General features: G+C 44.5%; 1 protein-coding gene across 1 annotated transcript; it reads left to right on the top strand.

Annotated features, from left to right (window-relative positions):
- Window positions 1–138: 138 nt before the first annotated feature.
- Nagk (N-acetylglucosamine kinase) lies at window positions 139–24,655 on the top strand. Its single transcript, XM_077687732.1, has 10 exons — window positions 139–692; window positions 2,984–3,068; window positions 6,179–6,277; window positions 11,261–11,402; window positions 12,249–12,359; window positions 16,874–16,986; window positions 19,430–19,517; window positions 20,472–20,569; window positions 24,112–24,190; window positions 24,293–24,655. The coding sequence occupies exons 1-10, from the start codon at window positions 667–669 to the stop codon at window positions 24,469–24,471; spliced, it is 1,020 nt and encodes a 339-aa protein (XP_077543858.1). The 5' UTR covers window positions 139–666; the 3' UTR covers window positions 24,472–24,655.
- The last annotated feature ends 1,629 nt before the right edge of the window (window positions 24,656–26,284 follow it).

Here is a 26,284-nt window from a genome sequence, read left to right as displayed (position 1 = left end):
TCAGTAAGGTATTTTAAAATTTCAAGTACAGATTCTGCTACTGGAGCCTTCACGAATGTTATATACGTCTTCAATGCTTGGTGAAGATTACCCTTTGTCTGGCCAAAGCAGCCAAAGTCAGAATGCTTTTTTTTGTGTGTGTGAGAAACCCGGTTCCCCAATATATGCGCGCTTTCATCTGTTTAATATCGTATTTGTAGCTGCCCTATTTATTTCGCGCAAACTACACCTTGCTGAAACCGCAATCGCGTGCAATGTCACTGCAAAATTATGTCATTATATTGCGTTTCCATCGAAAGCAAACGCATCAAACGAACTGTTCCAGGCACTACGCCAGGAATCAGGAATCATGCTGCAGTCCCTACATGCCGGCGTCGCTGACGCCGATATCGTGATACCTGATATCTGCGGAACGCAGCGGGCAATACTACCCTATTATTTTGCAATACGTGCCTTATATCACCCTTTTCAAGGCGCGCGCATTGCACCAAACGGTGTAGGAGCGAACGAACGAGCTCCCGGCGTACCTTTTTTGTTGTTCTATCGCCATTTTTTTTTCACTTTCTCTCTTTTTTTTAATTTGTGTCAGAGCTCAGCGTGCGCCGTGCGGTCGATGTGACACCTGTGTGTACACGTAGTGCATCCTGCTTTTCTGGTACATGAACAATGCAACTTTTCGGCGGAGTCGAAGGGTAGGTTGAACAGCAAGTTTATTTCGATTGTCGCTGTGCTTTGTGTAAGCTAATGTTAGGCCGATGCGCATAATTGATCGTCGAAGTATCTCAGGCATGCGAAGTGACTTTTGCATGCGCGAACAAAACGTATCGGGCATGTCAACTGTTGCCCCCTCACATGCAATGTTGCCTTTTAAGTGGGCCGAACTGCAGTCGCGCTCCTTCGTTGCTGAGGGCACCCCCCAGATGTTCGCCGCTTATCTCGGCGATAGCAGTTTTCTACAGTGGGTCAAGAACGCGGGCTGGTGCTAATAGGGCCGAGCGATGAGCGCCAAATTTGTGCGTGCACTTGTGGGCGCGGAGTTATACACTGCAGGATGTTGCAACGTTATTTGGGCCACAAAAGGTTCTTCTTGGGTGAACCTCTTGCTTCGCACTCGTAGCTACGCACGAAGATCGCATTTTATGGTTCAATTTTGTTGGCTGGCTGGCCTGTTCTTGCCTGTTCATGCCTGTTCTTGCCTTTCGCCTAGCCTGGGGAATGTGTTTCTGAAAGTAAATATTAATATTATGATTGCTCTATGGAGATCCCGCCAGCGGTTTTATCCTAGGGACCTCCATCCCGCTGTTTTTACCCACTAATTAATGTGTCTTGCCCACTATAGAACCAACATTCAATTATTATCGTGACAGCAATGTCCTGGTTATTCTGCATCGAATAAAAAACAGTTAAGCCTATCTTGCAATGGTTTATATTCCGAAAAACCAGGCCTGCTGCCACTGACATACAAAATGAACCGTCAAATGCGATGAATATGTGTACTGGCTAGCGATTCATCCTAGAAAAAAAAGTATGAAGTGGCTCAGCTTATGTCCAAACACCCAGTCAAGCTCCTGGAATTCATACTTTGGTACTTCAAGCGAAAGTTTGCAATAAAAAGTTGGCTGTGGCTGGACGGAACGAAGCGCTGCGGGTTATCCTTCCGTCCAGATGGAATACAAATTTGTATAGTTCAGTCCAGACGAAAGCAAAACTGGCTGATTAGACGCCATTATGTCTCTCCAGATTTGGTTTCAAGGTTGCGCCTCTGAAAATGGCACTCTCGTCCTGGGTTCGATTCTCCCCGAGCCTGCATTTTTTTTTGTGATTGTGTGTGGTTGTGCCAGCGTTTCGTAACAGCTAATTTCACGCCCACTTTACAGCTGACGCGGTGAGAGCAGTCGGTCTTGATTTTGCACTTGACCGGCCGCTCCACTACCGCTCACTAGAGCCAAGGAGACTGACGTATCCATCTCCAGAGTTACGTCCGATCATCTTAGTAATAGTGATTAATAATTAATGGTTATTCTGGCTAGTCAATGAGCGGAAGCGGTTCATTCGGCTGGGTAAATATCAAGACGGACTGGTCTCGCTGCTTGTTGTGAAGTGGGCGTGATCGAGCTTGGAGTTTCGTTTGACGGCCAATCATCTGTGATTCTGGCTAGTCAATGAGTGGAAGTGGTTTGACCGGTTGGGTAAAAATCAAGAAAACTCAAGAAAGGCGATCAGACTAACTCTTAACTCTGTCAAACAAAACTCCAAGCTCGATCACGTCCGCTTCACAGCAAGCAGCGAGAGCCGTCTTTGATATTTACCCAGCCGAATGAACTACGTCCGCTCATTGACTAGCTAGAATAACGATTAATTATTAATCACTATTTCTAACTAAGATGATCGGACGTAACTCTGGCGATGGATACGTCAGTCTCCTTGGCTCTAGTGAGCGGTAGTGGAGCGGCCGGTTGAGTGCAAAATCAAGACCGACTGCACTCACTGCGTCAGTTGTAAAGTGGGCGCGAAGTAGTTAGCTGTTACGAAACTCTGGCACAACCACAAAAAAGAAAAAAAGAAAGCTCGGGGAGAATTGAACCCGGGACAAGAGCACCATTAGTTGAGGCGCAACCTCGACACCAATTATGACGAAATGGCGTCTAACCAGCCGGTTTTGCTTTCAGCTGGACGGAACTATACAAATTTCATGTCGGCTCCATCTGGACGGAACGCTCACCACAGCTAAGTTGTAGGCTAGTGCAGAAGAGACAAACCAGTCCCGCCTGTCTCATGTTTTTGTCTGTTTTGTGCTAACTTCCAACCAGCCTAGCAGCAAGTTTTCGAGCAGAAAGTTTTGCTAATGTCCTTTCTTTTTTCATGTCGAGAACCAACGAATACTATTGCGAACAAAAATTCTCCTTGCACAGTCTGAAAATTTTTGGATACCTTGCAATGAATGGTTCAGGGAATTCAATGTTTCCTGCTTCTGTTTTTTCAGGGGAGCCACATTGTCAAAGGCGGTGCTCATAGACCAAACAGGCCGTATTCTAGCATGGTCCGAAGGCAAACCGATGAACCATTGGGTATGTCCTGGTGTCTTCCTTGTGATATATATATATATATATATGTATATATATATATATTGCAATGAATAATTTCCGGGATTTGGTTTCAAAAATACACGAGAGGGTGGACGCACGTATGAAAACGATGGTGGAACTAACGTTTCGACCAGGGTCTCGAAACGTTAGTTCCACCATCGTTTTCATACGTGCGTCCACCCTCTCGTGTATGTATATATATATATATATATATATATATATATATATATATATATATATATATAATAGACCCTTTGCAAAAAGGCGGTCAACACTGAGAGTTCAGCGGTGGTAACACTGGTGGTGAACGCGACGACGCCATTAAAAAGGAAGCAGGTCGTAGCAACGCCGTTGTGGTTGCACGTTTTCGCCCACGGCTTCACGAGTCTGTTGCCCCACGACGCGTATGCAATTACGTGGACGGTAGACGGTAGCTACCCCATAGAAAATCTGTGCTCGCAGCCTTTTCGCTTCCTTTCTAATGGCGGCGCAGCGGGTGCACAGTGTTGCCAGAGTGGCTTGCTGCTTTTCCACCAACGATTTGGCCATTTTGCAAAGGGTCTATAGGTAAAAGATAAGAACAACTTTGCGGTTAACTTGTTTATTATAAATTAGTCCAACTGTTTTGGCAGTGGAACTTCCTTCCTCAGGGACAATGTGGGATTGTCCCTGAGGAAGGAAGTTCCACTTCCGAAACTGTTGAACTAATTTATAATAAACAAGTTAACCGCAAAGTTGTTCTTATCTTTTACCTGAACGTTTCTTCTGGCCCGTTGCAAAACTCATCGAAATCTATATATATATATATATATATATATATGATACCCTTCACAGCCATTTCTGACACGCCGTTGGCAGCATTTTCTTGTCACGTGACTGTAGTGATTCACTTGGTATGCTGCCACATAGCTTGAATAGTGTGGGTTGTAGAGCATTTGTTTGCCTAAACCATATGGCTTTTTCTTAATGGGCCCCAGTTCCCTAGCTTTTTTATCATCTGAAGGTTTAGTCTAGAGTTCTTAAAAGAGTTTCAAGTTAAAGCAGGATTCACATTTTGTGCGCTAGAAGAAAGTAAGGTGCAGGATCTGCCCTCAACCTTGATGGAGACGAGGCATTTTGTTGAGGGAGGTTCAAACTGATCATTTATGCAAGTCCAGCTTGCATTTAGCCTGGGGCCAGGATGGAAGAGGGGGAATTTTGGATCGAGACGGTGTAGCATGTGCTTTGCTTGCTGTCCGTACTTTTGCTAATGTTGCACTTGATTGGAGGGACATGTCGTGGTAGACCCCTCTTTCCCTTAGGTGTGTGGTGTGGTGTGCATCCCTTGTGGATTTTTCGCTAACCTGGCATGAGCTATGTATATGCAAGCCGTGGGCTCTAAAAATTTAACTATCTATGCTATGGGCAATTTCTGTGACATCTGCTTAATTACTTGGTTTTGTGGAGCATCTTTATCAAGTTGTGAAAGAGGGCAACAGTCGTCCGAATAAGGTAGCGGTGGGGTGAGAGGGGGGGAAGGGAAACAAGAAAGCAGGAAAGAAAGGTTTAAGCACCCTTTCAGATACCACTGCGTTAGTCATCACTTCCAAATTTAAAAAAAAAAAAAAAAAAAAAATCACAGGAAGTTTTGCAGTTGAAGTGAACTCAGTGCATCGAAATTCGGTAGTATCAAAAATGGTTCCCAACTCTTTTAAATGCAGAGCATTTGTATAACTCACGATGTCACCCGTGCGTCGGCGTCCGCAGCAGCCAGCCTCCCCCTACACTATAAAAAGAAAAAGAAAACAGTTACCGGCGCCTGGTTTCGATCCCACGACCCTGCGGGTGGAACGCAAGGTACATGGTGCTCTACCCACTGCGCCACAAAACGACACAGAATCAAAGGCTACAAACGCGCCTTATATCCTTGACTCATTCAAACTACGTCGTCAGCGGCGTGCGTTGGCGACTCAGCGGCGTGATAGCTGTGTGGTGTACACGTGATAGCACCAACCCCCCAAACACTAAATGTTACCGCAATACAACCACCCCCTATAAAGCGGGTTGGCGCGGGCTCCACTCCAGTCAACTCCTGCGCTCTCTTCTCTTGCGTTCGTCGTGGTACCGAAACGTTTCACCACCACCAACCCCACGCCACATAAACGACCCCAATGCTCTGCATTTACTCGTGTCCCTCGCGCGGGGGCATGCGACGGAGGATTTTTTTACTGAGGACTATTTTTATTTTGTAAAATATTGCCGGTAGCGAGCAAACTTGGTTTCAATTTTTTCGACCCATTAGAGCAGGACATGGGGCTTCATTTAGGCGAAAAGATTGGATATGCCCTGAACAAACCTAAAGAACCAGGAATATCTTGGTTAAAATGATGTCCCCCTACTGAGCAAAGCTCAGTTGTACTGTTGGGAATGCAAGCAGTACACGTAAACCATATTCACTGAACTTAACCTTAACGAATTAATGTAGAAACATTGGTATGGGGGGTGCACTCTCCCATTCCCCTTGCACCCAGAATTTTAACATGTGCTCTGCTTGCAACTCAGCCCCTAATCCCTCCCGTCCTTTGCTTGCACACATAACCGACGTCCCTGGATCGATGTATTTTTGAATGACAAATGTGCCCAAAATGGGTTCCTTTGTGTTTCGGGTTATTGCCAATTCTTGAACTTATTTGAAATTTGTTTTTGCTCCTGGTGACATGTTTTTGGTGTTATCTTTTGTATTTGCAATTCAAGTCCTTTTTGAGTGGAGAGGTTTTGCATTTCTCATAGCATTTAGTACTCTGTACGGATGAACGCTTTGCTTGTCAGCTTACTGGCTGCTGCGAATTGAGTTGACATCCCGATTCCATGAGTTAAAAATGACCTTTTGCTGATGAGCTCTTCCCAGAAAAATGAAATGCATTGATAGAAAATGATAGAAATAAATGAGAATGATAGAAAATGATAGAAATGAATTGATAGAATTGAAGTCTTTTATACTTCAAACTCATAGGTTCGTGATTTGTTCCCATTAACTGTTTGTGTATTGCTTTACTAGTGTATGCTCCAATTGCTGATACTGAATAGGCTTAAACTTCCTTCATTTTATTTAGCTGGTTGGAATGGAAGAGTGCCGAAAATGCATCTATGAGCTGGTTCAGACAGCCAAGAAGAATGCTGGTATCACTCCAAGTCTACCGCTTACATCTCTTGTGAGTTTGTTATTTTTTAATCTTTCTTGACTGCAAAACTGGCCTTTTTTTCTATTGACTCTTCACATTTGTTTGCTATTGTTGAAGCTTTATGGTATTTATCTTGCTTTAACTTTCACAGTCTCGTTCATTTACAGATTTTGTGCGCACTGTTGAGCAGAATTGCATGTCTGATGTGAAAATGACTTAACCTCAAAAGGAAGCTTGGAGATTTATGCAACTGGAACTAAGGCACCGTTCTGAGAAGTCGCACTGCTTCGAATAATTATTTTCTGCTGACCTAGCAATTAGACAAGGCAGTAGCTTTCAAAATATAAGCTTTGTGGCTCAATTTCTAACTGAAAAGGAGTAGAGCAGTCATTCAGAAAAATCCAATTTTGTTTCTTTACTACAGGGAACCCTGCATAGTTTTTTTCACTGCTATGAGAAGACGTGGGAAACATAAAATGTTTGTAAACGTACGAGGTCTTCTTAAACCAGGGTACATGGGCATTTTTCCGGAAGTGATTACCTTTACGTTGCAGCTAAAAACAAATAGGTTTTTCAGCCGTGCCCAGCAGGAATTTTATCTCATTTTCTTTTGGCTGCTGGGGTGAGATAGCTGCGCATATTGCACAGTTTTGATACAAATTTGTTTTCCTGCGCCAGACTGCTCCAAAAGCTTGAAAATTTCGAAAATTGCGACAAACTGCTCCGAAACAGTTTGAGAGCCAAGGATTTTAGCGCTCCCGTCAGTTTCAGTGCGGAAAATGCTTACTGGTTGTATAATTTTCCAGCACCCCCAAGGTGATACTGTTTGTAAGGGTAAATGATTGATCATTCAATAAAAAACCCGTATAAAATTGACCCCGAGATAGTTTTCTCGAACGTACCAGTGTCGGCTTGGCAATGTTATATTATGGAGTATTTTAAAGTTTTCTCATTGAAAACCATTGAAAAGTCTTGTAAAAAATACTTATGTGTACTGATGTGCAAGGTACTTGTGCAAGTTGGTAAAAAAAACGGCAATTTTCGGAGCGCAGTATCTCCGGAACGACATCACTGGTCGCCTTCAGACAGGTGTTGCATGTGTGGGGCCTCTTGCAGGTGCGCACTCTCATATGGTTCTTCAGGCAGTGTTTATCACAGAAGGCTTTCTTGCAAACAGTGCATATACAGAGCTTTTTGCCGCCATCTTGGTGTGGTGAAGATTGTAAAACATGGCCGCCGGGCGAAGCAGTTGTTTGTGGTTCAGGCAGAGGGCCCTTCGCCGATTTCTACCGTGGTTTTGGTTATGGGGGTGGCTGAATTTACATTTAGTCGTTTGACCTGTTGCGGGAAGTTGCGCGACTCGAAAGACGGGAGTTCATCAAAAACAAAGGGGTGCCCGCGAATTCGCCGTATTTCGGCCATGATTGGAGGCGCTGTGCGTGCTTGAAGTGAAATTTCTGACTCATTGCTGTGTTATAAAAGGCTGAGCTATGGCTGCCTTTGACAGCCAGTTTGCGAGCGGCGGGAATGGGATGATCGACATTGCAGAAGTGGTGGCGTAGGCTACATCGCTGCAAAATGTTCAAGCAATGTCCGAAAGCGGGACGGGCTATTATTTCACGCTAGTAATAATGGTTCATCTATCTGAAGTGAAACTTAATGCCAAGAGGGAGGAGGCTAAACATACAACGTTACTCAAATTACGATTGTAGTGAATGTGCACTTTGGAGATTGAAATGGGAGGGCTGGTGGGGTAGGACGACCTGTCACCTCGCTTTGCGCAACTTTTGCCGTGGCTCTACACTTGTGCGTAAAGCCCCGTCTGGGAATACAAAAATAATAGTTTTGGCATTTACATGACAATGAAAATGCCTTACAATGCTTAGTTTTTCAATTCGATATTCTCAATGGCACTCCACGCTATCTATACATTGAGCCTAAGCATTTAAAAATGGTTTCTAAAAAGGTAGTGCAGTTCGTACCTTGTGATACTCTGGTAGAAAAAACTTTATTGAAAGGCTGTTTCAGTGTTATGTACGTTCAAAACCGATTAAAAAGTGCGCTTTTCCCCCATGAGTTGCCAAAAATTTGATTTTTTGGGCTCCTCAGGTGACATAATAAATGTCGTTGTTCTGCTCCAAATCAAGATTCTTCTGCTCCAAAATCGAGATTTCGCTGCTCCAAAAACTGCTCCCAAATCTGATTCAGCTGTCTCACCCCTGTTGGTTGCCATGGGCATCTGATTTTCTATCAGTAATGGCTGCGTGCCATTTTTCCTGGTTGAAAGCTGGTGTGACTCTCGAGCGAGTGTCCACGTGCCTGCAACCTGTGTACAGCTGTGGCATACTAATGGGAAGTCACACAGGCTTTTCTGCAGTTTTGCTTGCTTCCTTTGGAGCCGAGAAGTTGAAATAAATGGAAAGAACAGTTATAGAAAAAAACAAAGTCCTCCTTTTGCTCTGTGAAATGTGTAGCTGTGGCAGGGTTGCAACTTGTGTTAAAAGGGTGAAAAATAAAGGCCTCATGAAAAACTATGTGTCATCAATGCCCACTACCTTGGTATCATGCAGGGGTGAGGCCAGCGTGCTCTTTTCTCAATATTTGCCGACAGGAATCGGATACTTTAAGGAGAAAAAATAATAATTTGCGCTTTCACCACCCAGGTAACATTTAGAAAATTGTTTAGTTAATTTAGTTTCATTAGGCAATACCCTGAAACATGTATAAATGTTGTTTTTGGGCCAGGTGACTACCGACAACTCTGCTTAGATTTCATCATGTACAGGGCATCACATATTTTTTTCTGATCTAAATTATGCTAGTTGCAATGCACCCTTAAAGGAGCCATGAAGACAAAACACAAGTTTGGTTCATTTGAAAGGTTGCCTCGTTAGAACCATACTGACACCACTTTTAACGTACTCTTTGCTCAAATAAGCTATATAATTAGGGAAAAAAGGAATGACCATGCGACCCACTAGCTCTTTTCCCGCAACAGAACCTATGAAGTCATACGAGCCCAGCTGTGCGATTGGCTGAAGCCGGCATAAGCAAACACAGTTCAGGCAGAGCTTATAAGCTTTCCGAACGAGCTATTTGCTCCTAAATGCAATGAATATCCATTTTACAGCAGTAAGAATGGTGCGGTAAACAACAAAAGTTACGAAAATACACGTAAACATAGAGGTACCGATGCGCACTGCTGTTAGTAGTGGGCGCACTATGCTTGTTTTAGCTGCACAGCAGTCCGACGCTTTGGAGTTGTCTTATACCACGCTGGCCGATTGGCGTAAGCGACGTTGCCTTATGTGACTGTTTGTCAAGAATACTCCATGTTTCACGAAGCAATTGCTTTCTACTGTAACAAAAACAAGCCAGGTGCAAATACTGTCAAAAACAAAGCAACGGTGGAGTGCTGACTATGCTAGCACCATCTGGGAGGTTTGACGGCAAGCAAGACTGCAGAGCCGAATGGCGCACTGGAAATTTGTTTGTATACGCGCCGTTATGACTTCATTGTAGACGTCACCAAAGCACACGATTTGGTGGGAGAATCGTAACTTTAACCTGAATTGATTCATTTCTCAGTGAATAAGGCATCATTTGCTGCTGCTCAAGTGCTGGGGACGCTATAAAACACGAAACCTTTCGGATTAAACAAACTTGTATTTTGTCTTCATGCCTCCTTTAATAACTTGATAGGTATAAAAGCATAGTAAACCAGCTTATAATCTAACTGTGTGAACATTAGCAAATATGAATTTATACAGAACTGTATGGAGAACTTGCTAAACATGAGAATCGTTCGAGTAGATCACTGGCTTGTTTGCTTTCAAATCCTTGCTACTGATGGACCGCATTGTTCATTGCTTTTGGCCAACTGTCTCTTTCTTGCATATAGATGAAACTTTTAAATCCACCTTGGCTGTTGATTTGAGCCAGTGCAATCCTTTTTAAAGCACTCAGATGCCTACTTTGTGTTTTCCCGTGACCTTGTATGTGCTGGCCAGTGTGAATGTATTCCCCATTTGCCAACTTGTTACTTGGGGCATCATTGTACAGCGAGGCACTCTTCACCTCATTCTTAGCTGATATCAGTTTTCACACATGCACAGGGTTGTGTGTTGGCCTTGTTGAGTTAGTGCAGTCTGCAAAACAAAAGAAACTATTATTGACGGATTTCCTTGCTTTGCTATGAATGAGTTTGCTCGTTTTGCATAGCTCTTGAATTGAATTTGGGTGAGAGTCTTATTTATTTATTTGTTTGTTTGTTTATTAATTTGTTTTATTGATTTATTTATCTGTTTGTTTATTTATTTATTTATTTGTTTATTTATTTATTTATTTGGATACTTTCCATGCCCAAAGGTTTTACAGGAAGGAGGGGGGTTATACAACAAAAAGTAAGCGAAATGTTACAATTGTTGCAAAATGGAGAGTTTGAACTTTGCAGGGTCGGTGAGGGATGCGGTGGCAGCGGAAAGGCAGTTCCAATATTTGTTTGTTCTGGGGGAATGAAAGAATCACTGTAGTGGTTTGTTCGGCAACAAAACGATGATCGAAACGAGGTGAAATGTAGGAGGGGGGAGAGAGAAGCTGCTCTTTTAAAGGTGGATTATACTGATAAATTTTGTGAGAAAGAGATAGGCGAGAGCATTTTCGACGAAACGATAAGTTGGTTAGGTTCAGAGTTCTTTTCATGGCTGTGACACTTGCATGATGCCAATAATTAGACAAAATGAGACGGGCTGCGCGATTTTGAACGGCTTCAAGAGTGAGAGTAAGGGTTACTTGACGGGGGTCCCAGATGGCACATGCGTATGTAAGAAACTTGCTTATAGTATTATTATTCGTGCGTTTAACAATTGAAAGCAACTGTGAAAGCTACTTGCGAACTTGTGGTTTGCTGTGGCGGAACATGATTGTCCAAAAAGGTTCTTAAGCTTGTGTTCACTAGTGCAAGCTGTGCCAAGTGTGTTTGTTTAGGAACGCTTACTTTTTTGCACTTTTCAGAGTCTTTGCCTGAGTGGCTGTGAGCAAGAGGCTACTAACGAAAAGCTAAAGGACCTTTTACTGAGAAAACACCCTGACCTTGCCTCGTCCATATTTGTAAGAAGCGACGTCATTGGTGCACTCAAAACAGTTTCGCCAAATGGTTAGTGTTCCTGCTGCCTGAGTACTGCTTTCGTTTTGTTGTTGTCGTTGGCCCACTGCAGTGACGGCAATAGCCAAAGCACTCTGCTGCTGTGAACATGGTCAAGGGTTCCTTACCCTGGCTATATTTCTGGGGAAGGCAAAACGCAAGTGTGCTGATGTAGACAACATTTTGAATGCACTGTGGAGCCCTGAGTGCTCTAAATCAACTTGGAATTTTTCTATGCAGTGCTCCTCATAACGTAGGGCCCACTCCAGCATGTCAAACCCCAAATTTTAAAATTTTTAAATGTCTTTAAATAAGGAACAAAAAGTAATTAGGAGATTTACTTTTAACAGCGGAGCTGTTGTTACTGGCTGAAAGTTCGGGGTTCGTGCTTGCCGAAAACTCCCCGCGAGGAACGCTATTCTCTAGGCGTCGCGCAGCTGTCGCAACACCCACTCTGCTATAGAAAGACACGTGATAGTGGCTGCCACAACACTCTAAAGAAGCTTGCGCATGCGCTCAGTACCGTAGGAGTGCCCTATGTGTCCGTCAATGCTCACCTACAACAGCTTCACGATTTAAGCCTTGCACATGAGTGCAAGCTTCCGTAGATTTTTATATGTAGCACTTTCTAGAACCAACGAGCATAAAATGCCTATTAGGAGAGCTGAGAGCGAACAGCCTGTCCGTGAGGTTCCTGTCATGATAAAGCACTGCAATGAAAACGGCAGAGTAAAGGAAGCTGGCATGGATTGTGCCGTGGCAATCAGTTGGCAGATGTGTGGCCTTAGTTACTGCACACATGGTCTAGTTGTAGAGTGGAAGTATTTTGCACATGGGCTTGTCTTTTGTCTTTTACAGGAGGAGTGGTTCTCATAGCCGGCACTGGCTCGAACTGCTTGCTTGTGAATCCTGATAACTCGATGCGCCGCTGTGGAGGCTGGGGCCACATCCTTGGCGACGAAGGATCTGGTAAGCTTAGGTTCTCTGTCCCCACACTACCTTTGGCTGGTAGCGGGTAGCCCAGAAAATGTGCCGAATGAGTGTGGACTGCTACCTGGTTAATCCTAATGGTGCACGGTTGCCGAGTTTTCTGTGCAGAGGTTGAAACAATCTTAGAGCACTTGAGTAGGAGTGAAATTGACATGCTACCCGCCGTGGTGGCTCAGTGGTTAAGGCGTGCTGCTGAGCACAAGGACGCGAGTTCAAATCCCGGCCGCGACGGCCGCTTTTCTGATGGAGGCGAAAAGCGAAAACACCCTTGTGTTCGAGGTTTCTGTGCACGTTAGAGATCCCCAGGTGGTAAACATTAATTCGGAGCCCTCCACTACGGCACACCTCATTGCCTGTGTAGCGTCGGCACGTTAAACCCCACAATCCATCCAAATTGACATGCTATCACGTGTACGGTTGTAGAACTCAATTTAAAGTAGTGATTCTGAGCTGCCTGAATTATCCTGTTAATGAATCAACCAAGGTGCAGTGAAGTCTGACGTGCGAGGTGGGCGCTGAAGGATGGATTCTGTACGATGCACATTGCAAAATGGGTGCTGCAAGGTGGATGCAACAAGGTGCGCACTGTAGGAACTTTCATTATGGTTTCTAGGGCAACAAAAATGTTGGCTAGCAGCGTTATGTGATGACAAGGGCAAAGCGCACGATTTGAAAAGGTATCACACAGTCCACAGTGCTGTGTTTGCACTGCATAGTTTCACAGTGCAAAGAAGTCAAATGTTGCTTCTAATCATGGGCTTAATTTGTTTTACTGACTGCAATGAAGGGTCATTCAGGAACGTTGCAATGAAGGAGCGTTTGAGCGTTGTCCAATTACTTTATCAAATTAGAGTCTATGATGTGTAGGCCATGTTCCAATTTTTGTCAGTCAATTTAAGTGCATTTTTTCGTTATAAAAGCACATTCAAAGGCACCATTTGCCATGGGGTGCCCTCCTCACTCATTCGGTGATGTCATCTGTGAAGAAGCACTAGCAAGTCTGTAGAAAGGAAATTTTACAGATAGTGGGCACATTTAACTTGTATGAACTGTGTGTGAACAGAAACTCGATGGTGCCCAGAAAATAGGGGAAAATAAGCATGTTACAGGCTGGGATGGCATAAAACGACATTGCAAACTATTGTGACGTCATTGCCGTGGTTTCCAAAGTGGCCTCTGAGGGCACCTGGCAATATCTCTTCTTTCAAGACTTGCAAATAAATCAAGTCTCTACACTTTTGCTAAATGGAAAAGTAAAGGAGTGCATAGGTTGAAGCTTGCAATGTAGCAACATATGAGGGTTTGAAGTCGAGATTAAAAGGCCCGGGCACTAAGCCAACCGCTTAGTAAGTATGAATGCTTTAATGTTTTGGGTCTCCTTATGGGAACCCGCCACGGTGGCTCAGTGGCTAAGGCATTGTGCTGCTGAGCACGAGGATGCAGGTTAGATTCCCGGCCGCTGCAGCCGCTTTCCTGATGGAGGCGAAAAGCAAAAACGCCCGTGTGTACGAGATTTCGGCGCACGTTAAAGATCCCCAGTTGATCAAAATTAATCCATAGCCCTCCACTACGGCACGCCTCATCGCCTGCGTTGCGTCGGCGCGTTAAACCCTACAATCAATCAATCACTCCCCATGGGAGCCTTTGTCTCAATGAAGGAAAAGTACTCGCTGCAGTGGCTAAGGTGTTATGCTGCTGAGCCCAAGGAGGCAGGTTTGATCCTGGCCACGGTGGCGGCCGTTCTGATGGAGGCAAAAAGTGAAAATGCCTGTGTGTCGCGATTTCGACGTACATTAAAAGACCCCAAGTGGTCGAAATCAATCCGGAGCCCTCCAAGTGGCGCGCCTCATAGCCCAGGTGTAGCTTCGGAACTATAACCCTACAATCCATCAATCAACGAAGGAAAAAGGAGAAATGTTCACCTTGGGTATGACTAATGACACTGCCCAGGCACCTTGTGTGGACTTGTGGCAGTTTTCTGGCATTGCGATTGAGCATCGTCTGTATGAGGAGTGACTCTAGATATAGGAATAAGGTGGCATTGTTGTTCTTTGCAAGCAAATGTGCATTGCCCCAGTGGATTGCGTGCAATATGGTATCGCAGTGCTTGACGAGGCTGCTTCACGACACGTGTGCTGCTGCAGGCGTTTTTTGAAGTTTTCGGTCTCTCCTATGTACACTTACGGGCAGACTGCTCAAGGAAGGATCCAGACAACACCTGGGTACTGTTCTCTTTGCTGTTTGAACTTCACACTCACTCGTTTGTGTATAAGCCTGCGGTACCACACATGCCCAATTCGTACATTATAAGAGTGAAGTTTGTGTGACAGCACCTTGCTCACTCAGGGCACATGCGGGACCATTTTCCGCCCTTGCCTATCAATTTAGAGTACGTGCACTGGGCGAGTCGATGAATGAGGACTCAGGATAACCACTTGATGGAAGTTCCTGCCACATTTGAATAGAGTCCACAACTTGGTTTTCTGGATTGTGCAGATCCTCTTAGCCTTGCTGAGCAAGGAAATGAGCACTGACCCCTTGTGCACTGCCGAAAGCACTGAATTAAGGTGCAGGTACTGTGTGCGCTTCAGAGCACAGCAAAGGAAGCCACACGCCACCACTTCCTCGCAACAAAGTCCAGGAAAGCTGGACACCTATCTACCTGTTCCTCAGTTTTGAACTGTGTGGCCAGTTCCATACCATCAAGGTGAGCGGTGGAGGAATCTGATGAGCCCTTTGGTGGCACACACATGCATGTTGACGTAGCACAGGAACATTCACGCTTGCGACGCAAAAGAGGCGAGGACACACTTAAAGGAGCCATGAAGACGAAACACAAGTTTGGTTCATTTGAAAGGTTGCCTCGTTAGAACCATACTGACACCACTTTTAACATACTCTTTGCTCAAATAAGCTATATAATTAGGGGAAAAGGGAATGGCCATGCGACCCACTAGCTCATTTCCCGCAACAGAACCTATGATGTCATACGAGCCCAGCTGTGCGATTGGCTGAAGCCAGCAAAAGCAAATGCAATTTAGGCAGAGCTTATAAGCTTGCCGAACGAGTTATTTGTGCCTAAATGCAATGAATATCCATTTTACAGCAGTAAGAATGGTGCGGTAAACAACAAAAGTTACGAAAACACATGTAAACATAGAAGTACCAATGCGCACTGCTGTTGGTACTGGGCGCACTATGCTTGTTTTAGCTGCACAGCAGTCCGACGCTTTGGAGTTGTCTTACACGATGCTGGCCGATCGGCGTAAGCAACGTTGCCTTACGTGACCCTGTTTGTCAAGCATACCCCATGTTTAACGAAGCGAGTACTTTCTACCGTAACAAATCTAGCCAGGTGTAAATACGGTCAAAAACAAACCAACGCAGGAGGGCTGAGTATGCTAGCGCCACCTGGGAGGTTTGACGGCAAGCAAGGCTGCAGAGCCGAATGGCGCAGTGGAAGTTTGTTTGTATACGCGCCGTTATGACTTCATTGTAGACGTCACCAAAACACACGATTTGGCGGGAGAATAAAAATTTTAACCTAAATTGATTAATTTCTCAGTGAATACGGCATCATTTGCTGCCGCGCAAGCGCTGGGGACGCTATAAAACATGAAATCTTTCGAATAAAACCGACTTGTATTTTGTCTTCATGGCTCCTTCAAAGCTCCTTCATGGTTTGGTTATTCCGAGTCCCTCATTAGGGCTTGTAAACGACAGCTGCTTCGTTGTGCACACATACTTGATGTAAAGGGCAGGCTGCAGGTCCATGCAGGCCTGGAGCAAGGCGTGGTATTGCGTACTTTGCTCATATAGTGGCAAACTGGGCACGTACCATCCCGCAAGCTTAGGCATGAGTTAGTGAATGTGAAGGACAAACCGCAAAGAGAAAAGTATCCAGCCATTGTATGCGTCATTCCGTGTGCAGACTTCCAGTATGTGTACATAGGAGGGACCAGAAACTCCCCAAAAAATGCCTGCAGCAGCATCAAATTGGAGCATGGTGCAAACAAGAACATGCATCATCAAGTGCCTTTGTCTAGTACTGTGATATGACATCACACACCATCAACTGGAGCGATGCACAAGTGCTTGCAAGTGCAAAAATTCCACTTCACTCAACATGCAACCAACACAGCACAAACATGGTAGTAACGCTGAAAATCTGCCGCCAGTCCATGCGAGGTGACTGGACAGTGTTGTGAGCTATACTATTTAGGGTGCACATTTCTGCTCTTTCTTTTATTGTGACCAAAGCTCCTGTTGAGGTACTGAAATGTTAAACATTCATGGTTACTAACTTTGTGGTTGGTGTCCTGGCCTTGTATTCTTGGGTATAAGGGTTTGGCGAATTCACTTTACTGTTCATTTAGGGTGTAAGTGGGTCTGTAGCAGCACTTAGGATAAGCAAGGGCCAGATCCTTAGCTTTAGAATAACCTGTGCGGCAGAGAAAAAAAGGTTCTTCAAATTTTTTTTTCTTTCCCCACAGGTTTCACCACATCTATAAGAGCCATCAAAATGGTGCTGAATGAAGATGAAGGTTTTCGGCCTCCAAAGTGGAGCGCCGAAAAAATTCGAGAAGTTGTGAAGGATCATTTTAAGGTGAACGTGCCATGCATTAGTCATGCTGCTATGTCAGGTTTTGTGTTTTGCTTTTACTTTTATCTTCTGATGGACCACCCACCAACTAGGTGTACCTTTCATTTGGTTTGTAAATATTTAAAATGAAGAAACTTTGCTTTGTAAAGGGTCTAGGAGTATGCACAGCTGTCAGTGAAAGGATGCTTATGATCGTAACTGTCCTTTAGTAGAGAGGCGCATTCTACTAATTGGTGCTTGTTTAAGCTTGCATAAATCAAGAAACAAACTGAAAGAGACATTCTGGGTTGTGTTGTTTTAGCCCGTTTACTGGATTAAAAATTTTTAGGCATGTACAAAGAAAGTATCGGTGCATTCCTAGGAACAGGCATTGGCATTAAAGGGGACGACTGCACATCTGCACACAGAAGGAAAGAGTAACTACCTTCTTTCGTGTTTTCTGTTAATTTTGCATAGTCGTTTTTTACCTACGTAATGGCGCTCGTTTGTTTATGGACTTTGATGCCTCTCTCTCCCTCCCCCCCCAAATGGTGTGCTTGGGAATTTTTAACTACAATAGAATCTGATTAAAGGGACACTGAAGTGATTTGTAAACATTGCGGAATTACTAGTGCAAATTGTAGTTTGGAGTCCATAGTCCATGTTTCGACCACTCTGAGCGCGTTTGCGCAAATTTATTTAGTAGAAAAATCAATTCGAAAATGCTGTCCTCCTCTCTGCACCCTCACCCATTTTCTGTGGCGTTTTCGTGTGATGTCAGGAGGAGATGAGCTGGCAATTGGCTGCGCTACTGCACGGCTCGCCGACCTTCCGACAGAGTCAGTCGGCCCAGCGTTTAGTCCGCTGGCCGCCGACGGGTCGTCGCAATTCGCTCGCTCATTTGAAACTAAGCCACAACACGTTTGTGAATGGAAGAATGTGCCTTTCTTTACTTTGTTAGTTTGTACACTGTATCAAGCTCCGAGTCCGGGTCGCTCCACACAAGTGCTGCACAAGTGCACATGCACCGCTTCGCTGACTGGATTAGTAGGAAAGCCTAAGGCCACTTGAAGGCGGGAGAAGAGTCAGCGAAGTCAATATAGGTACTAAGGAAATAAAATCAACTGAAACTTTTACCGTACCGCGCAAAACTAGAGAGCAGGAAGCACTTTTTTGTGCTGGGTGAACGAGCACAGCGGTCAGCAGCACGACCACACATCTGTGAACACTTTTCCGTCTAAGAAATGCAATTGCTAGACGTGAGATATTGTGGAAGGTTGGGGGACGCTTACTGCACGAGTGCTATACAACAAATAGTCACCTAAGGTACTTGAAATGCTAAAAATAAATAAAAGTGTAAACTGATTACATATACATTATATACCTTATATATCCAACCTCGGCAGCACTGGCTCGTGGCCGAGTAGTCTGAAGCGCTAGGATTATTGCTTTGCAAGTCGCAAGTTCGAATCTACGAGGGTGCTTGCTTTTTGCTTGTAAGTTGATTTTTTTTTGTAAGTTGATTTTTTCGTTTGCAGCCGATGTTTTCTAAACTGTGTTCACCATTTTTGGGCCGTAATGTTCACTGCTCCACGAGCGAGTTCACAGAACGCGCACAGACTGACAATGGCGCACTAGCGAGTTCTCGTTGGCGTGCTGTTGCCACAAGCACCGACTACTTGCAGGCAGTGGGCACAGGCCAGAATCAGCAGACCCTTGGCCTGGTGCGAACACGCTTTTTACGATATAGACATGATCGAGGCAAGCTCCGAATATGCGGGAAAAGCGCATGGCATTTGAGCGTCTGCAGTGACGCGGAGGGCGTTTATCCGCTGCGTAGGCCTCGGCTAGTGATTGCTACGATTCCAAGCCGTCCTGGGAGGCTTATCTTAAGCATTTTACAGCCGACAACAAGGCAGAAGCACAGTACGACGATTACTGAGATGTCGAGAATGCCCATCCAACGATGCTGTCGGATGTCAAGCATGTTTTACAGAACCGAAACCGAAACTTGTTTGAATGCTAACCTTGGACAGCGTCCAATCAAGGTGCATCTCCTCCTGTCGTCACAGCCTTTAGTTGGTGCGGCCGCCACAGACCGCGCATGGTAGTTTTTCTTCTTTCCCGCTTTATAAAATAATTACCGACTCATCAACCGGATAGACGATGAAAAGTGTGGTAATTTGAGCCAGTCTACGTAGTGCAAGAAAAACCGGGAGCTTGACATATTCACTTCAGTGTCCCTTTAAGCCATCTTAAGCTGGCTTTTGAACTGAAGAAATCGTTAAAACTCTAGTAAACCTTGTGCTTGCCGGTTTTACAAGGTTATACATGTTTTTTTCTTTGTATTTTTAATGCATGCTTGTGAACCCATTATACTGAGTAATAAAATTACCCTGGGATCTTGTGTGCTCACGGCAATGTAATTTTTCAGTTTGAGATGCTGACTAATGTGTTAATTTCCTAGGTGAAAGACATGTTGGAGCTCTTGCCTTTTTGTTACACGGACTTCAAGAAGCAGTTCATTGCAGGCCTCTGTGTGAAGCTGGCCAAGTGTGAGCAACCTTTGTTTGTCTGAGGCTTTCGTCATTAACATCCACTTGTGGACAAGTGGGGACAGTCAGTTCCCCTCTTTAACTCTCCACTTTGTCAGTTGTGCAGGCTTAGGAGGATTGGCGACGTGGCGTTAGCATATCTTGATTAGCAGAAGCTAAAAGGGTTCTGTTCCACTCTTTCTCGCACACACTTATATGCCCCCTTACCATGACTTCTTGTGCTGATGTGGTTTCTTGCATTTCGTGTGTGGTATTGCTTGCATGCATATTGAGCGATCAGCCAAAAGCAAAATATTACTTTGATATTAAAAGCGCTAGTCTAGTTCAAAGAGCTCCTGAAAGCCTTTTTTTTTTAATGTTAATCCCATTAATGGACCCAATTCCAATTACGCCAAGCTGTGGTACACGATTGGAAGTTCCAATGTTGGCCCTTCATCTGTTTTGTGACCCATTGCAGCGGCTCTGTGGGTAAGTCGTAGTGTTGCTGAGCCCGAAGACGTGTTGAACCCTGGCCGCAGCAGCTTCTTTTTGATGGATACAAAAAAACGAAAATGCCGCTGTGTTGAGCTGAATCATCTGTCGTGCGGTGACATTTAGACAACTTCCTGATTGTACATATACATCACAATGATAAAACCTTATCACGAAGATGTTCCAACAGGTGCAGGCATTCAATGCATATCTGTGGTTTTGGGCCAAGGACTTATGCACAGATATAAGTGGCTCCTTTTTTGTACTGTTGTGATGCGTTCTAATCATTCAAAAACGCAACTTGGAGAAAAGGTGCTTTTGTGTAATGTTTTTTGAGTTTCGTGGAGGAAAATCCGGGTTTCACTAATAAATAGATGCGACTATGTCTTATGTGCTCATATTTTCTAGAAGCAAGGTTTTTTTAAGCGTGTAGCAGGGCCAAGCCTGTTTTAATTAGGCGTGTTGTGCTTTCATTCCTGCCAGTGGCCAAAGAAGGAGACAAATTAAGCCAGCACCTCTTTCGATTGGCGGGAAATGACTTGGCAGACCATATTGTAGCTGTGCTACCTCATGCGGAAAAGGTAATGATCTTTCTTTTTCACCTCATTACATGTGGGACTGTCAGTGTTTGATGCAAAGAAAGCAAAATAAATATGAGTACACATTTTAAGCAGAGTTGTTTAAAGCTGTTAGTTGCGCTGTCCGGCATTGCCAGAAAAGAAAAAATAGTAAGAGAAAATACCGAGCACACGTGAGCATGCGCCTCGTGGTCATGAGGAGCGCCCAGCGTCGGCCAGCTCGACCTTCGAGGACACTCTGCCCAGAGTTCGTGGTGTGATCTCTTGCGTGCTGTTGTCCTCGCCAGTTCACGTACGTTTGCGCCTGAAGTGGGGAGCACAGACACGAGGCGCACAAATATTGGAGCCAAACTGGTTCATTTTGAAGCAGAAAAAATATAAATAAACCTAACAACGAATTTAGGCGCCCATAGTGGGCAGAAACCATTCCATCTCGCCTTCCCAGGCCGCCTCGTTACGAGACGGGAAGGCAAACGCACACGTACATGGGTTTGGGAGGTTGGAAACAAATAATCAAAGAACGAAAAAAGTGATAACCTAGCCCCCCAAATTAAGCTCAACAAATACATTTAAAAGACGGCCGCCACGTGAAACAAAAAGAGACGGACCAGGGAAAGAAACTATTCCCACGCTGGGAATCTAATCAGGCTCCCTCGCATTCACATTATGAAACCGGCTTCTATGCAGTTGCGTTCGTGGCGTGATCCTGTGTGTGCTGTTCTCCTTGTGAGTTCGTGTGCGTTCGCACCTGAAGTGGAGAGCACATACACCGAGTTCGTGCTACAGATGCCGAGTTTGCGAAGCCAATTGCCACGGGTTCTAGCGCGTACTGACTCGGTCCACTTTGGGAGAGAGGTGAAAGCCTGTGGACAAGACGATTCGGGTTTGCCAGTCATGGAGAACTTTCGGCGGCAAGTTCGAAAATCCGTGTGAGGTGCAACAGCCGGTTCTCCGATGGATAGAGAGGGGCCCCCAGCTTTGCTGTTTTTCCAGTCTTGCACCACTAGTGCAAGCTGCGCCAATTTTTTGGGGGCTTTGCTAAGTTTTGCAAATGGCTGGTACCACTAGTGTGTTTTCATTGTCATTTTCTCTCGTAATACATTGGCCTTGTGCACCTTACGCACACCTGCACGGCAGTTTTAACTAACCACTTTCTCGATGACGCTTCCTACTGGGCTGACAGGAGTAGCAAAGAACTGCTGCTTCACCAGAGCATGTGTGGGCATGTGCACTATTTGTTGATTGCCAGTGGCCAGTTTGTCAAAAGCTCTGGGAGCGGAATCTCTTCTCCTTGAGCCACTGACTATATAAAAATACCACATGTAAACCACTGCGACACAGCTACATCATACATATCACAGTATTTATGTGCTGAATAACCATTCTTTGACTGAAGCCAACTTTACTCAGAAGTATTTGATGGCACCAGCTGTGCTGATTATTTTGAAGGAAAGCTGGCATCGCTGTTGGGTTGATTTCACTCTGTATTTTGTCCTTCTCTTTTGCAATTTCTTTCTGGTTTAATATTTCTGTACAACCCGCCCTGTACCAGCCTGAAATGGCTCTCAGTGTTTGAAATAAAATGAATGGTACTTGAGCAAAAACTTCTAGTCAATGTATTTGAGGAGAACTTGAGAGGTTGCCAATGTCAGACTACAAGCCAAATTCAGGATTTATGTAGGGTGGGCTGGCCTTGCTGTTTTTTTTTGTTACGAAGGCAAAAAGCAAAAACACCAGTGTACCGAGGCATTGTCACATGTTAAATGGACAGCCAAAACGGCTTTTCATCCTCCGGCTCATACAAAAGGCCAGAGTTTTATATAGTGGGGTAACCACGAGGAATTTCCAAATAAATTGGTAGAAATCATTTTAATTTAGCACCAAACTTTTGGAAACCTGAAAGGTGGCTCCATGTTGCGTTTAAACATCACAATGTACACATTCGTATGCAAGCAGTGCTGTTTCGGTTTCAGTGCGTGATTCGAAAATTGCGTAAAGAAATAGGAAAAACCGCTTTATTATTGTCTTACCTGGGGCCAAGTTTTTAAATACCTGTTTTAGCCTCGCGTACGGTTAAAAGCATGTGGCCGCATGGCTCACTGTCACGGGTGCCAACATTGGCTTTGGCAGCATATGTAACGCTGGTAGATCCATAAATTCCACTTTCAAAAGTTCTAGGGCCCTGTCAGAAAAACCGTTTCAGTTCAAGGTGTTCTAAGCGGTGCCCTTTCATAGAGAGCATGTACTCCACAAAAATCAGTTGGCTGTCCGTTTAAAGATTCTGAGGTGGTCTACATTAACCTGCTTCCCTCTGCCATGCTCGCCTCAGCTCGAGTGATGTTGAGTGCATGGAACCCAAACTTAATTGTTTTCTTCTTTTGTGTGCATATGTAAAGCTGCGTTTAATGGCTCAAATTTCTTAACATAAGCATGTGCACTAAAACCACCTGATAAAAAGTTAATTATTGGATTTTTGTTAACTTTTGAATGGAAGTTGTGTAGTTCCTTGCATTCAATATCCACCTGGGTGCATAAATAACTGGCAAGAATTTCGTTTATGTTTGGCAGGCTTTCTTGGCACTTTTACTGGCAGCTTAGAGGCAGTGATAAAGTTCATTCAGTAAACCACAAATTCGAGAAAAGAAATAGTTTAGGGCAGTATGTGTAACACAAAACCACGTTTGTAAGTTAAAGAGTCAACAAAAAAAAAAGGGAGGGTGGGAGCATTTTGTTATTGAACAGGTGAGTGTTCATAAACTTCTGAAAAGCAAGGGAACCTATTGGGCTGCAACAACTTGGCAAATGTGGGCTATTTACTAGGCCTACAGTGAATATTAGATTATTGTAAAGCAGTGGATTTAAGACAGATATTTTGCAGGGGCCAGGCCATCAGCAGCTCAGTTTTTGCTTTCACTGAGTAGCAATCATTGTTTGCAGAAGGCAGCATTTACCCAGATGAAGAGACGGTCACTTACGATATTCAGGGGATGAATGCTGCCGCCACATTTCTGCCACATTTTAGGACTGCCCAAATACTATCGGGCCTCCCAAGTGTTTGCCCAGTGGCCATCTTATCTGCTGCAGCTCATCCTATATCTTAACAGGGAGCACGAGTCGTGGGGGGTACTTTGCTTGTCTTATCTTATTAGGTGTGACCTTTTCCTGCCCCACTTTTTCTTTCCCTACCAGTTTGAGCTTTCAAGTGTGTTTCGTGAAGATGGTGCATTAGGCGTAGGCAGCATCGTTTGAAGGCATATTTTTGGTATATTTTTTGATATATTTTAGTTTCCTCAGTTTGCAAGTTTATGGCAATGATCCTGTCCTTTTGGTTTAAAAATTTTTTAGTATTTTTACTGGTAATTTTTGTTATACCTGTTGCAAGTTGAAGGGTTCTGAAGTCATTCATTGAATCCGCCACAATTGTGGATCGACCTCACTGCACGTCTTTGTGCCCACAACTGTCCGCTCCATATCTTTGTTCTTATAGTGGTACTTACAGAGACACAACCCTGTAGCTTGACTGTTGCATGCAACTTTCATTGCAGAGCCTGTTGGAAACCAAGGGTGGCCTGCCAATAGTATGCGTGGGCTCTGTCTTCAATAGTTGGGAGCTTCTACGAGAAGGTATGCTGAAATCGTGCTCAGGCAGTAGCCCGCCAAAGCAGACTGCACGTTGCCGGTGCTTTCAGCGTGCAAGGCATTGAGACAACTTTTCCTGCGTCCCAGGTTTTGACGAAGTGCTTTGCCCCAAGATATCGGAGTTCACCCTGCTGCAGCTCACTGTGTCAGCTGCACTGGGAGCGGCATTCGATGGAGCGCTGTCGATCAACAGCACGCTGCCCATGAACTTCAGCGAGAACTCGAGGCAGCTGTACCATTTCAAACGGGACGCCGAAGCAAATTAGATCCCAGTGCTTTTCCCCTTTCCGGCATGACATTGGTGTAAAACTGCTGGTGTTGTTGGAGAATGCTGGTCTGTGTTGGGGCACACTTGTTTGTTACTAGCCAAGGAGTCGTAAGCAGTGCCAAAAGATGTATCCTTCATTCAAGAATATAAGTTGCCTACCTTTGGTGGTGCCCACGGTTTCATACCGGTGCTGAATTGTTTGCCTATCTTTATTGTAAGGAAAGGATGCAGCGTGGTTCAAGTAGCCTGCGGGAGCAAGCTGGTGCTAAGTGATAGCAGTTTAATCAAACTTTTCTATTTGTGTATACTAGCTTGTGAAAACATATTTTGTGATAAGTGCTGCATAGTGTATGTAGCCCATTACTCAATTGTGTGTGTTTGACCAGGGGAAGGCTGCAGCAGTCTGTGGCTTTGTATTTGTGGATCAGACAATATACAGGTAACAGCAAGCTAGGATTTCTAAACTGTCTCACTAAATATGAGCCAGCTTTTTATATATTGGGGCCACAAGTTACACGTTTTAGGAGAGCCCAAACTTCATAACTCTGCCTTAGGTGCAGTGCTTGTGTGGCATGCAATCGTGTATGTGAAGGAGCAGTTTGGTAGGAGAAGGGAGGAAGGCGCCGTCCTTAGAAGGCCAATGAATCTGCCGCATTATTTGCAAGGAACAGCGCATGCAGCCATCTTGCCTTCAGGCTATGCTCGTGATGAGCTATCAGTGCTTCATCCTTTTGTCTTCTGTAGGTTCCAATGGTGTGTTTGTATGCAAGTAAACTGGTTTGCCTTAGAGGCAAAGGCAACTGCCAAGGGAGCTGTGACTATCTATGCCTCTTTATTTTTTTATTTATTTTCAAATGCTACAGGCAGCATGGCTGTCCCAAGCAGGGGAGGGTTACAGTGGATTTGTAACAAGAAGTATTCGTGAAGTCAGTACATATCACGAGGCCTGATGGCAAGGCATTGCACTGTTGGATCGTCTAGGGAAAGAAACAGTTTTTAAATAATTTAGTTTTGGCAAAGCATGGGTGCATTGCCTTGAGAGTGGCTAAGCCTGGCTGACCTGTTGTGTGCAGCATATATGTATCACTGCTCAAGCCAATGATATTGTGATATACTAGTAGATAAGTACAGGAACTTGAGCCTGGCTGCCTGCCAACATATCTGGCGTGCTTCCAACTTGAGCTGCCTGAACATGTTTGAAACAGACGATTTGTCTACAGCCCAAAAGAATTCATTGAGTGGCGCCATGAGCTATGCAATCCCGCTGTCTTTTTCATGTCCTTAGTGCTGTGTGGATTCCACAGAGTTGAGCTATACTCAAGACTTGGCAGTTTAGCGTGCAGCAAGTCTCCAGTTTTAAATTTTTGGTTGACTGTCTTAGCTTTTTCCATACAAAGGAAAGCTTTTTTTTAACGCCTCATTTATGGCAAATTTTGGCCCAGTTAAGCTTATTTGCGATTGTTAGGCTTTTGCCACAGATACCACAAAAGCAAAGCATGTGCCCATGAACTGAATTTTACCGTAAACAAAGGTTTCCCTTTTAACTCTTTGTGCATAAACTCCCCATTTTTTGTGATTATGTGGGTACTCCGTCTGGTGCTTAACGTGGCGTGGCTCTCTCTGTGCACGCAGTGTGCCATAGCCATAGTTTTGAGACTTAACTTCCCATTGTTCTTGTACCGTTAAGTGTTGGACCCCTTCTTGGAAGGTACACTGAGTGTTATGCCTTGGGCAGAGCACGTACTTTTTTTCTTTCATTTTTATTGTGAGCACCTGCAGGATACTCGAACAATGGTTGACAGTCTGCAGCA

This window comes from Haemaphysalis longicornis, unplaced genomic scaffold (genome assembly GCF_048455015.1).
Source record: "Haemaphysalis longicornis isolate Haplotype H1 unplaced genomic scaffold, Haemaphysalis longicornis Haplotype H1 scaffold_1, whole genome shotgun sequence".
Taxonomy (NCBI): domain Eukaryota; kingdom Metazoa; phylum Arthropoda; class Arachnida; order Ixodida; family Ixodidae; genus Haemaphysalis; species Haemaphysalis longicornis.
This window is presented reverse-complemented; position numbering and strand designations above follow the sequence as displayed.